Source organism: Mycteria americana, chromosome 1 (genome assembly GCF_035582795.1).
Source record: "Mycteria americana isolate JAX WOST 10 ecotype Jacksonville Zoo and Gardens chromosome 1, USCA_MyAme_1.0, whole genome shotgun sequence".
Classification (NCBI taxonomy): domain Eukaryota; kingdom Metazoa; phylum Chordata; class Aves; order Ciconiiformes; family Ciconiidae; genus Mycteria; species Mycteria americana.
Genome location: NC_134365.1, coordinates 204,655,157 through 204,668,791, shown reverse-complemented (window position 1 = coordinate 204,668,791; position 13,635 = coordinate 204,655,157). Strand labels below are relative to the sequence as shown.

General features: G+C 41.1%; 1 protein-coding gene across 6 annotated transcripts in view; it reads left to right on the top strand.

Annotated features, from left to right (window-relative positions):
• Nucleotides 1-13,635, top strand: part of ELMOD1 (ELMO domain containing 1) — a 50,674-nt gene that overhangs the window by 27,237 nt on the left and 9,802 nt on the right. For 3 of the 6 annotated variants that reach the window (XM_075490992.1, XM_075490993.1, XM_075490997.1), the window contains exons 3-9: nucleotides 915-1,060; nucleotides 1,217-1,245; nucleotides 2,478-2,575; nucleotides 6,842-6,971; nucleotides 10,257-10,390; nucleotides 11,590-11,658; nucleotides 11,968-11,991. In XM_075490992.1, coding sequence (XP_075347107.1) covers nucleotides 915-1,060; nucleotides 1,217-1,245; nucleotides 2,478-2,575; nucleotides 6,842-6,971; nucleotides 10,257-10,390; nucleotides 11,590-11,658; nucleotides 11,968-11,991 — 630 coding nt within the window. Of the gene's footprint in view, nucleotides 1-897; nucleotides 1,061-1,216; nucleotides 1,246-2,477; nucleotides 2,576-6,841; nucleotides 6,972-10,256; nucleotides 10,391-11,589; nucleotides 11,659-11,967; nucleotides 11,992-13,635 lie in introns of all 6 variants that reach the window. The other 3 variants (XM_075490996.1, XM_075490995.1, XM_075490994.1) reach the window with 2 other exon arrangements.

Below are 13,635 nucleotides of genomic sequence, written 5' to 3'. Positions count from 1 at the left end.
TTGTCTTCCTGCCCTGCACCCCTGTGAAGAGCCCGGCTCTGTCTTCTCCATGATCTTCCCACAGGCACTGGGGGCTGCTGTGAGGTCCCCCTGAAGCTATCTCTGCTCCAGGTTGAACAAGCCCAGCTCCCCCAGCCTCTCCTTGTAGGGTCTGTGCTCCAGCCCTACCATCTTGGGGGGCTTCCACTGAAATCCATCCAGTTTGTCAAAGTCTGTTTTGTATTACTTGGGCTCAAAACTGGATGCAGTATCTAAATAAGGGCTTTCCTGGCTTTCTGTCAGTTCTGTGCTTTAAGAAATTGCACAGCATCAGCACTGTATAACAGCTGATCTTGGGAAGAACTGGCAATCCTCAGGACATGTTCTTAAACACCTTCTCTCCTGAAGGGGGGAAGCTTTGGTTTCCTTAATCATCACTCATCACTTTTAGGGACCCAACATTGAGTGTTGATTCATGTTTGTCAGGATAACCAGCCACTCTGCTTGGAGCAGCTGGATGCAGAGGCAAAGCTAAGCCAGGGTGTAGTGGCTCCCTGGATCCTCAGCAGCCATGATAATGGCGTGAGCTGTGCTCCCTTCTCGCATAGTCCTGTTTCCCCAAAGCATTAGTAGGAGCTATACGGCCTTTTATTTTAAGGGGACAAAGACTTTTCTAGAAATACTCTTTTGAGAACTCTGGAGTTGACTGCTTCCAGTTCTCGTGCTTTGTGCATGGGTTTTTTTGTTGGCTAAGACTAAGAAGCATGATTTAACACTTACCAGGATAATGTTTGCAGTGTGAATGCTGCTTTTGCTTTAAAGGTGCCCTTAGGCAATGGGAATTTGGGGTGAGGAAGTACCTTCTGTTTGGGTGGTGACCTTGTTGAAACAAACTCTGCTCAAGACTCTTATTTTCAGGCTTCTTCTTTTGCCAGGATGTTTGTCCAGGTATGCCTGTACTTCTACTGCAAATGTTTGTGGCGCTGCCTGAAATTCGTGGTCAGGAAACTAACAGGTCGGTGTGAATTGCAAAGGATCTGTTACAGTACCAAGCCTGGAGCTGCCAGAACTATGAAAATAGGTAACTGCAAAATACTTGGTTCTGCATGCTTTTGTACCTTTCTGCATGAGTGAAAAATAGTATGACTTCATTCTTATAAATAAATAAATTGTTAAATGAATCCAATATAAACTTCACTTGTCTGACATGATGCTTTCAAATACTGTTCTCTTACAGAGGCATCACTGAAAGGTTCAAAAAGTAAGGTGAGTGAAAGATCCCATCATTCACCTTTTCTGTTGTGTCCTGTTGCAGTTGGTTTGTTCAGTCTGCTGTTTGCTCACCCCAAAACACCACTTTAAGGTTTGATATGATTTTACATTAAAACCATCTTCTACTGAAGAGGATCCTGTGTCTGCAATAGCAGGTGATCTTGCAAAGGCAGGGAGAGTGTCCTGTGCCCCAGGGACAGGGGCGTTGTGGCACTGATGGAATCGAGGGGGCAACAGGCCATGGTGGAGACGACGAGCGTGATGTGTTGTAATTTGGGGATTCTTGGCTTGATTCCTCATCCTGTCTTAGAATTTATGTAATCTGCAGTCAGTCACTTACACGCTTACACCTCAGGTTTTTTATCTGGAAAGCAGGGATAAGAGAGGCTGAAGGCAGCAGTACCTAGATAGCCAAGACAACTTTGTTCTCTGCTTTCCTTTTAAATATGTTAATAGAGAAGAGCCTCTGTCACTTCATCCTTTCACTGTAGCGCTGGTTGTGCTAACCTAAATTCTTCTCACAAAGCATTTGTGTATATGTTAAATAGCATAATTCAGCCGTTCATTTCTCTTTGGCGTGAGAATCACTGATGTTGAAAAGCTTACCTCAGCTATAGCAAAAACAATGTCACATAGCTCATAGTTCAGCATGGCGCTTCCAAATGTACTTCTAGCACAAACAGAAAGGCAGAATCTTATTTAAAAGCCTTCATTTAAGCAATTGTGTAGTTTTGAGACAAAGCACCAGAAAGTTCAACCTCTTAATTTTTTGGAAGGCATGTTGATTTTTGAATACTGAACCTCTAGGGGCATCTCTACAAAGTGCAATGACATGCAAGAGAGAGGAAAAATGTCTTACTGTGTTACTGCAACATATTGGGAGAGGGGGCATCAAATGAAGGCTAGCAATTCCAGTGTAATTAGGCAGATGGCCTGAAGCTGCTTCTTGATCAAAGGTCTCAGTGCAGATCATCTTCACTGGCAGCTGCCACAAAAATGCAATAAACTGACTACAAAGGCATGGCAAAGCAAGTCAAGTTCTTATAGGGCTAGTGCTCCGAAACCAGTCGGTAGGGTTGAATAGGCTGGAAAGGTGTGTATATATATTGAGTTGGGTCTTCTGGGCTCTTAATCTAGAAGCTTTTGGGTATCAAATTTACTATTGTTAACTTCTATTGAATAATAGCTTCCATAAGAATTAATATGTGTTTAAAACCTCTTTTTAGCGGCTGCAAACCTCAGTAAGTGTTCACCCTGATGCTATTGAAAAAACTATAGATGACATCATGGAGCTGAAAAGGATTAATCCAGATATAAATCCACAGTAAGTTTATGGTTTCCTTACAAAACAAATGGGAATTATTGATTTCTTCAGTGCGTAGGTCCATGGAGAACTGGTTATCCATAGCTATTGTGGCACAAGATTTGAAGATGAATTCTGTCTCAGCATAAAACTCCAACTTAAGCTTTGCTGTCAAAAAGCTGACGGAAAAATGAATGATCTTTTACAGTGACTGTAATAGGCAAGTCCTGAGTCTCTTTATCTAGCTGCTTCCTGAATCATGCTGTCTTAGTATACTATTGATGCATTGATTTATGGGGGCCACTTCCCCAGGGATAAAATACCACCAAGGCAGGTGGTCCTGGCAGTGACAGCAATGGCTTCTTAGCAAGGCTGAATGCAGCCTTTTGAGTAGGGAAGAAATCATCCTGTTGTAACTGATATATAAATGGTATACTGGTTTACATTTTAAAACTGCCTTTAATTATCCAAACACAAGTTTTAAGGATACAACATAGTTGAAATTCTTTTAATGCCACAAGATGTTAGTGGTTAGAAGAGATTGACAACAAACCATTAAAATTACAAGCATGTTATTTCAAGAGTAAGTGATAACACACTTGTGGTTGCCTTACCTCTCAGCCACTACCTTAAGGTACAAGATGGTCTAGGTCAGCAATCGATGGGAGAAATGTTGAGGGTTGTATTATTCGGGTGATCAGTGTGAGGTTCACTCCTCTTCCCAAACTTGAAACTGATGTACATAATACAAAATGGGCATCCATAAATCGATAGCTGCTTTTCTTTCAGTGGTCAGCAGCATCAACAGGTAAGGTGGTCCCAAGGTCTTGCTGCAACAACAAAACCCAAAAGCTCAGTTGGAAAAATAAATTTTTTTTTGTCTTATTACAGGAATGACCCCTCAGCCCTACCCCCCAGTGAAAAGGACAGTAACTGGGTAGTCTTAAAATGAGGCTTCACTGATCATAAAGGAAATAGAGCACACTGGGTGTCTCTAACTCGAGACACAACTGTTGTGGACGTGACCACTGTCCACCTGGCTTGAAAAAATGGTGATCCAACCATTAAAAAAGGGAAGGAAATAAGAGAAACAAAACAAAGGAAAAAACTCATTCTCATAGATGAGAAGCCCTATGAAGTTTTTCTGGGAGTGGGCCCAGAGCTTTTCCAGGGGTGTCACTTCACAGGACCTTGCCCACATGACCTTCAAAGGGAGGGTGATGAAAGAGCAGCTGCTTCAAGTGGATGTGAGGCCACGCTGAGAGGCTGCCCATCCGAGGAGGGTGTCACAGCTCTGGTACTCTTGTATTGCACAGGATGCTGATAGCTGAAATTCAGAAAAAAATCAGTGATGGCAAAATTAGTGAAGGTGACATATGAGGAAAAACTGCAGGATGTAAATGTGCACAGCTCAGAGCCTGCCCTGTGGACATCAGTAACTGCAGCGTTAGCAAGCAGACCGATTCAAGTACTCGCTTCTCAGTGTTGGACCCTTGGGTAACTGGGTGGAATAATTCCAAGAAAAAAACAAGGAATTCATTAAAATAGTATTTTGTATGACATCGGAGATCACCATCTGATTCTCCTCATGGTATTGCCTTTGGCCTCTGAAGAAATGCTGTCTTCCAGAAGAGAGAGAGCGCAGAGGTGCAAATGACTTCTGCTTGCTTGACTCGGGCCCCCGAACCTTAAGTTACATTTTTGAGTGATCTGGTCCTAATATTAATAAAACAAACAAAAACACCTAAACTATTTTTTGTTTAAGCCAGGTGGTGTTCATATGCTTAGCACAGAACAAATGATTAATTGTTTTTGGACTGGAACCCATGCACTCAACATTTTACAGGACTGAGTCTTTCACACCCCACTGCCCCGGTTTGGTGAAATATCTCTTTAAAACAGTGAGAAATAAGGGCCTTGGATGTGCAAGGTGGTTCCACATACATAGGAACACACTCTGCCACTAAATTGCTCCTTATATTAAACTAATTGTAGTTCTACTAAACTTTAAGCGACTGCACTGAAGTTTAACATGCCAGTCATTTATTTTATACTAAATTTTTCTGCAGAAACTTCAGCAAAAGCATGTCAGCTATTTCTTTGGACAGGATTAAGGAAAAGACATTGTCTTGCCCACTCTTGTACATAAAAAAACCCTGCATCCAAACTATCTTGCTCAGAAGCTCTGACCTTCCCTTGCATAGTAGAGACTTGACATCTCCTGGGGTAAGGACAAGGGGCCATGTGTCATACTATGTGTGTTTCTGCAAATCTGTATGCAGTCATTTTTGTTACTGTAGCATCTTTGCAGAGCTGAACTAGCATCCCAGGGGTGTTTGCACTGAGCTGTTCTTGAATGCTATGGGCTGCCGTGACCTGAAGAGAGGGAGGCCCTTTATAAATGCCTCTGAGGTAACAGTGCGTATGTGTAGTTGTGGGAGCAAGTAGGTTGAATAACCAGGTGGTGACACGGGCAATCTACACTAACTACAGCAGCAGTCCCTGAAATACTCCCAGTTTCAGGCTCTCCTCCATCTCGTGGAGCACCTGGAGCTGAGTGAGGTGGGGGTGCCAGCCTGGGCAGGTTGCTCCCGTGCTCTGAGAACTGCCACCGCCGGTGGCAGGGAGGAGGCTTGGGGCATCAGCAGCTCACCCGTGTCCTCTGCTTGGTGCTGCTGGGGCAAGGAGGAGAGCAAAAGCTTAATGAAAAGGACAGTGGGGAAACTAATTCCGCCCCCCCTCCCCAACGAATAACATTGCACGCAGCGTTTGGCTGGCTTTATCTAAAGAGTAAACATGGCTTGCTTTGTATATGTTCTGCAACTTGGAACTTAAAAATATATTCTTTTTTTAAAATATAAAATTGCTCTGCTTTGCCACTGCCTGTGGTGTTCTGCTCTAAACTATTCTGAGGTTATTGAGTAGTTAAAAACATTATGGCTGTGGTTTAGTGATGCGCTACAGCAATTCATGTGCAGTCTTGTCAGGCTTTTCAGCTTTCTTTGAAATCCAGCCTTTCTGTAAAACTGTAGGGTATAGCAAATGAAGCATGTGGAAAAAAAACAAACAAAAAAAACAACAAAAAAACCCCCAACTGACCAACCAGAACCACACACACACAAAAAAAAAAACCAACAAAAAAACAGCAAAGGTAGGAAAACACTGCATAGGTTATTCCAAAAGGGTTATAGCCACAAACAGCATGAAATTGCAGCAAGAGAAATGGCCTAATTGTGACATCTCTGATTCTGTAGATTAATCTCAAAAGATAAGCGGTGAAAATCCTTTTGCTCAGAAAATTTAACAGTATTATGGAATAAACAAAATGTTTCAGCACATCAAACAAGACAGATGAGGAACCTGTGCAGGTTAATATCAGCGCAGTCTGTGTTCCACAGGGGAATGAGGATACAGATCTAACTGTGACCTCCAAATTCATACTAGGTGTTCAGATAATTTCAGACATTATTAAAAATTAAAGGGTTTATTCCCATAGGTAATTAAATATTCTTATGAGCGTGGCAGTTGTGTACTGCATAACTTGTATTTAACATTATAAAATCTTAACCTAAAACTAAATAAGTCTTTGTAATTTAAAGCCTTGGAAGCCACATGTTTGGTGGGGGGTGGTGGTTTTTGGTTTTTTGTTGGTTTTGGGTTTGTTTTTTTTAACGATGCATCAGGAAATGTAAAAAGGAAATGTAAAATCCGCACTATAATGAAAAGAGAGCCATTATGGTTATTCTTAACATGAGACCGAAAAAATTGCTGCCTAGAAGGCAGATCTTTGAACTATATTCCTTCGGGTTTTTGGCTTCTTTATGTGAGCTTTTGTGGCATGGAAGCAACATGAGTATTTTTAGCTTTTTGCTGAGTTCTCCTGCTCACCCCTTTTTAAGTTCATATCTCTGGTATCAGGGCATTGTTTGAGAAGCTGCCATTTGAATGAGAGGAAAGATTCAGTCATGTGCTTGTAGCAGGCGTTCAATGCTGCTATGTACAGTTACAATGATATTTCAATGTGTGAAAATTCACAGTTCAAAGATCTAAAAAATCCCAAATTCTATTATGTAAGGAAGGCACTAAATAACACTATGCATTTCACAAGGCCTTGTTTAATGTAATATTGATCTCTTGGAAATTCTCCCATTGTAATTAAAGTGTTAGACTATTAATTAATTGATGTAACATGACTCATGTGAATTAAATGAGTATGTATGCGGTAGTGCTGTTTCATGGCTACATATGATTGAGTTGGATTATGTTGCTCCTTTTTCCCCTCCCCAGGTTGGGAGTATCTCTTCAGGCATGCCTGCTGCAGATTGTGGGGTACAGAAATCTGATTGCAGAGGTTGAAAAGCTGCGCAGAGAGCCATATGATTCGGAGAATCCGCAACATGAGGAAATGCTTCTGAAGGTAGGTGCTTAAGAGGTACTTAGAGGGCATAGGTATTTAGAGGGCATCCTTTATTCATGTCACCTCCAAACGGCCTGGTTTATAAACCTCTTTAAAACATCGAGAGGTATTTTCACCTTCCTCCATCGTGTACCTGTTGTAAGATAAGGCTATACAGCATATTAATCTAGTCTGGATGTAACACCTGCCAAGCAAGCAGCTCGTTCCCTGGTTGATGAATGCATGTCCCTTGGCTGGACTGTGTCTAGGGACAGGATACCCAGCTCTTACTGCAGATAACAGCTCTGCGCTATGAGCTCTGGAAAAATAGTCATATGTCCTAATTCAGTACACCTTTCTTCAACATGAGAAAGGTATTTTTCTCTCTTAACCAGAATAAACTTTTTTTTTTCTTCAATTTCATGTATTTTTGAAGACATTGTGTATCGCAATGGCAAACCTCTAGCTTTCACTGTGTGGGGTGGAAGGGTGGGAGATGACACCTTACACATTTGTATTTACCAAATATATTTTTCAATGTAACAAAATGAAACTATTCTTTAGATAATACACACGCAGTGATGAAAACCATACCAGTTGGGTTTTACGTACTTCATGCTTTCAGGAAAGCCTTGCACTGGAACAGATAATAAAAGTATTTTTTCAGGAAGATGATCTTGAAGCCATAAGCAGAGGGAGAGCTAGAGAGCTCTTATATTAGAAAGGAATTGAGGAGAGAATAAAGGGGGTAGAAAATAGCCTAATAGCAAGTCCCAGAATTTATTCTGATCCTATTTCTGACCGTAGCTAGTGCAAGATGCTTCAGAGAAATGGCAAGAAACATAGAATAGTGATAATGACCTTATCTACAAGCAAAATGCCTTCTTACAGAATTTTCAGATGTGTTATAAAAACTTACCACCTGTTTGGGGTTTTTTTATTATTTTAAACAAAAATATTGAAAACTTAAACGCTTCCTTTGCTTCTGTCCCCATCCAACTTTGTTTGTTGGGATTTTATAGCACATGATGATGAAGCTGTCTTCCACACTGCAGTTTGCCGTGTAGTGCCTTACACAAGGTACAGTGGGAGCTTCTGGAAATGTTACCTTAGTTACTTGGGTTTCCAGGCACTTCCAAAAATTCCAGTAGGCATCTTATATAAGCACTTAAGGATACAAATAACTATTTCTAAAAAATGCCTCTCATGGTTAGAGAGTTCCTGTAGGTGTCTGGAAGGCTGCCTATAAGGGATCACAGGTGAGAAGCTGGCTGTGGTTTCCTTCCCAGCCACCCAGCCTGTGAGGGCCAGGTCCTGGTTCTTAGATGCTCCTGAGAATCATGTTGGCTCCTTGCTGGGAGGTGAGTCTCACTGAGGAGGAGTCAAAATCCAGAGCTGCCCCTGAAGGAGTCCTCTAGCCACCAGGTAGGATGGGGCAGATGGACTCCTCCTATTCAAGTCCTGCCCCTCTGCAGCCAAAAGCACAAATTTCTTGGGGGTAGAGTGGGCTTTAACTAAAGGGACACACCGATTTACCCAGTGAGGAAGCCTGTGTCTTGGAGGTGGGAGATCCAGGTGCCAGCCTACAATGTTGGTCCCTGAAAATACCAGATGCCTGGCTGCAGGTTTAACGAGGACTTTTGGCTCCAGGAAAGCATTCCTAAATACATTGGGCATCTACACTTCCCGCAGAGCAAGAAGTTGGGTCTGAGGATGGGATCACAGGTGAGAAGCACCGAGGAGCTGGCTGTGAGCTCCTTCCCAGCCACCCAGCCTGTGAGGGCCAGGTCCTGGTTCTTAGATGCTCCTGAGAATCATGTCAGCAATGATGTGTAGTCACCTAAGTGCTTTAAAAATGTAACTGCAGAAGAATAAAAACAGAATGGAAACTAAGCGTTTGTCTGAGGGGACATTAAGCAGTGCAGCTTAGGCTGTAAAATTTGTAATGTTGAAGAAAGTATCAGTTTCACCATCTGCCTCTAGCGTAACCTGTGTATTAGCACTTGTTTACAGCAGGCATTTTGCTTTTGCAAATTCTCATGTCAAATGGAAATATGTCCAAGTGTTTAATTCGGTTTCCAACCCATGCTGGGGAAGAATAGGCCAGTTGGTTTTTGTTCCTTCTAGATATTCTGCTAAGTGATCTCTGCACTGGGTAATTTGAGTTCCTAATGTCTATCATTTATTCATGTTTACCAGGAGTGCACTTCATGAATGAGAGAAAGATTAACTTAATGTGATTGAACTAATGAATACTACTGTATTTACTGTCAATGGATGAACAAGAAAGATAGCAAATATGATTTAAACCATGATGCTTTATGGAGCCATTACAAAGTGAAATCATTAAAGTTTTAACCTTCCTAAGGCACCTCATTTTAAATGCAGTTAGAATTGCTAAAATGAATACAATTTCTGGGTTGTTTATTTAGGAAATGTGCATATAGATCTTTCCTTTAGGTAGGCTTTGTCTAAGTGCATTTCTTGAGGCCCTACTCACCAACTCATGGTTTATGGAGAACACCTGATTTTTTTAATACCCTTTGAAAAGGGTGACTTTGTGATATGGTGCATGAAGTGTGTGGAAGGTATGTATTTGCCAGACGTGTCAATTTAGGCTGCTTTTAGGTGCCTAGCAACATAATATTTAGGCAGTAAAGTTGCTGGACCAGTGTAGCTAAGTGGATTTATTCCATCTGAGGGTCTGGCTTGTTAAATCACTTCGTCCTTTTTTTATGTGAGATCAATGAATGATTCACCCCTTAGTTAAATCTGAAGGTGGAACATGCTATTCTTGTATGGATTATTTTTTTTTATGCTCTCCAATTTGCTTTTCAGCACTGTGGTAGCCAAGTCAGCACCTCTTGATTTATAACCCTTCCAGAGACTTGCAAAAGATGCCGGAGAAAAGATTGCTGCAGAGCCTCAGGGACCTGAGGGCTGATTGCCTGCTGCGCTGTCAGTGATTTACAACCAAATACCAGCCCATTCCTGTCTCTGTGCTTATGGAGGCAGATGCTAGTATGATGCACAAAGCGTGAACAAAACAAGTCCTTGTGCGAGACATTACAGCAGCTGCTAAGGTCGGAAGGGCCTTGTAGGGCTGAAATGTCTGCAATACTTAAGAGTGGTTTGGGATTTCCCCCCCACCCTCCTCATCCCCAGGAATTTAATTTGATTTTATGTTTGAGTTGCTGGGATAGCAATGTAGTGATGTTACATCAGAACTTAGCTTGGTTTAAAAAGAAGAAAAAGCTATACGAATGTGTGGAAGTTTTAATTATGTTTTACCTGTAATCTTCCTAGTTGTGGAAATGCTTGAAGCCCAATTCGCCACTGAAAGCTCGGATTTCAAAGCAGTGGTGTGAAATTGGTTTCCAAGGTGACGATCCTAAAACAGACTTTAGAGGGATGGGTCTCCTGGGCTTATATAACTTGGTGTAAGTATGGTCCTCTGTAGATGGGTTTATGTGTGTCTGAAGTCATGAAAAGCAGCATTACTTGCAGATTTTTAGCAAGTCTGTGGGAATAACTTATAAAAGTGTTAGAGACTTCATATAAAAAACTGAAAGAATTTATTTGCTAGCCCAATTTTTGGAGGGTTTCTCTTCTCTAAGGAGTCTCTTTTCTTTCAGTATTCCTAATTCAACTCAGTAATACCGCTTGCGAAGCCCTTTTTTTAGTTTCTCTGTGACACAGTAAGTTAGCACTCTCTTCCCACAAGAAAGAAACTGTAAAGTATATTTTCACCAATATCTAGATTTCCTTAACGAAAATGCCCTGGAAGTGGGTAGGTGGGAGGGCTATGTTACTGCTCAGCTTTCTTGTTTGGGAATTTCATGCTGAATTCTTAGGCAAAACACTTGAAATGCAGCCACTGATAGCAGACTTCTGTAGTTGGACTACTTCTTCAATTTCTGTCGATACTCAAAATAAGCAGTGAGTTTACATCACTTCCCTTCCGCCTCACGCACACCAAGTGTTGGTACCATATCTGTGGTTGGTAATTTGGGAATTGATCAATGCCTGTTATTTCCTCCAGCCTTTGTATCTACTGCAGGTAGTTACATAACTTAGAAACATTTGGTAAATAACGTCCTCCTAGGAGGGGAAAAAGAAATATTTTCTGTTTTTACAGATTGAAGGACATAAATCATCCACTGTCTGTATGTCATTCTCTAGCAAAGCTCAGCTGAGAATCTGGACTCTTGACTCTGGCTTTGAACTTCCATTGGAGATGAATCCCTACCATGTATTTCATTTCTTAGTCTCCTGTGATGACTCTCATCATGCTTAATGAATCTGCCAGATCAAGAAGCCTGAACTCCTTTCTCTTGAGCTCAGCAGCCAACATGCTCTAGCAACTGATTTTTCTGTAGGGTGGGTAGAAAGGGGACTCTGGTAATGCGCGTTCACTAAGTGCTGATAGGATTGCACTTATAACTTGAGTCTGTTTTTATCTTTCATTTTGGGGGTCTGAGTGGTAGCTTAATGAATGTAACATGTCAGATGCTACTCACACTGCATAACACGTGTAGTGACCTTTAAAAGGGTGTGTATGTACAGCTTAATATGACTTAAGATGCTTTTTTTTTGTTGTGTTTCCTTAACAATTCACCCTAAACGTATATATCTGCAGGTATTTTGCTGAATGGGACACTGAGATAGCTCAGCAAGTTCTCTCTGATTCTCTTCAGCCTAAATACAGGTAATGCTTGAGACCTGAAAAAATAGCTTGAGAGACCACTGTGCTGGCTGCTGTTTGGCGGAGGGCGCTGGGGTTTTGGGTTTGGTTTTTTTTTTTTCTTTTTGTTGGGCATACGCTTGAGTATTGTCACATGCTATCTGTTTTCAAGTACCAATCCTGAAAACTGATCAAGTCCAAGAGGTAAACTTGTATACTGAATCTTAGAAATAGTTAAACAGTGTTAAATGTTTTCACTTATACTTCTAATTTCAAGTGATTTTGTATTTTTATTTACCGTTCTTTTAATTCTTTTGTCTTTTCATAATGAAGGGAAGTCACTAAGAAGGAACTAAGGTATTTTTTTTCTTTTCTCTTAGTTTTATGAGACCCTACATGTAAATAAAGATCAAACCATACTGCAATTTGGCATGTAATAAACTGAAATTCCGTGTTGCAAAACCAAGAGATCCATATTCCTTTCTCTAAAGTTAACTCGAACGTAGCTGATGGTGCAACACTGGGTACATCTGAGCATGCTTATATATACAGAATGAAATCAGCCTTGCTTGATGTAGCTAAAGCACTCTTATTTTAGACCTATTTAGTACCAGGCTTAACGAACAAATTTTGGGTGACTTTTACCTTTAGGAAAAAAGTCTAAGTAGTGCCATTATGGTGACAACAGCTGTGACCATACAGAAGTAGTCTGGGCCAAGGACTTGTTAGCACAGCTGAAGAGCCCCTTTATTTATAGTCACATACTCTGTCTGCCTTGACTAATGATGGCTCTAATCTGGCTAGTCCGTTGTCCTGAGTGTTGAGAGATCAGGTACCTTCAAGTGGCAAAAATTTTGTGCTGTGAATGATTTGTGAATAGGAGATTTATTCCATAACTGAGCGGGGGGTGGGGAGGGAGATGCCTCTTAGCCAGTTACATGGTAATCAGTTGCCTTAAAAGACATTTTTCTTCTGCCAGTAATGTTAGATATCCATATAGCAGGTCCACATCTGAATCCTGTGAAGCTTTTGATCTCCTCAGTGTTTTGTGGTTGAATTCCCAATGGTAATTCTGTGACAAAAAGCACTTGGAACACATTAGTGTTCTTCATTTACATGTTTGATTACCAACGACCATCTTGGAGTGCTTTGTGAGCATGTGCAATTTCTATTCCTTGAAAGAGCATTCAGTAGAAGATAGATGCTGCTGGTGGTGCCCATGGTGTTCTTCCTGGTGTGGTTGCTTAGCAGCCGTGCTGGTTTTTGATGATGATCATGATCAATGTAATTTCTATTTTTGAACTGTATTGCTTGTCCACATCCTACATGTGCCACCTTTATTATTCAGTGTTTGCTTGGGGTTTTTTAACTGATGTTATGCCACAGCTTACAAAGATGGTTAAGATTTTAGAAAATGAGTGAAGACTGATGTATTTCTATATGCAGCGCCATTGAGGAAGTGAAGTTTTGTCCTCATGCGTGCCACCTGGTAACATTCAGGCCAGGATGGGTGGCTAATAGGCTACCACCTATTAGCATCTTTAATACTTAATGGCAACAATTTTTAAATACTATATTTACATGAAGCTCAGGGGATTGGTTTTAGTGTAATATATACTTATTGTAGTTCAAGTATAGTCCAAGAACAACACTTTCACACATAGCTGTCTAGAACTTGGGATTTAAAAGTTGCAAATTCTGATCTGCCTTACCAAGGCAAAACTCCCACAGGCATGTCTAAGTTGTAGCCCACTGGTTAGGGTCGGTTCTGTGCCTGCTTTTAGCTGGCGATAAATGCAGGCAATGATTTCTGCTAAACTTGCTCCATTTGAGTAGATTAAAACCTGATTAGTGGGATGTTGGCTGACTGTTGCATCACACAGCTCTTTTAAATGAAAATGTTGTTGAACAGCAGAAACTTAGTCTAAAATCAATCTGTTCCCTAACTAATTTTGTTTTAAGGGAGTGACTTTGTGTCCTTGAAAAGCTCTGCATTATTGT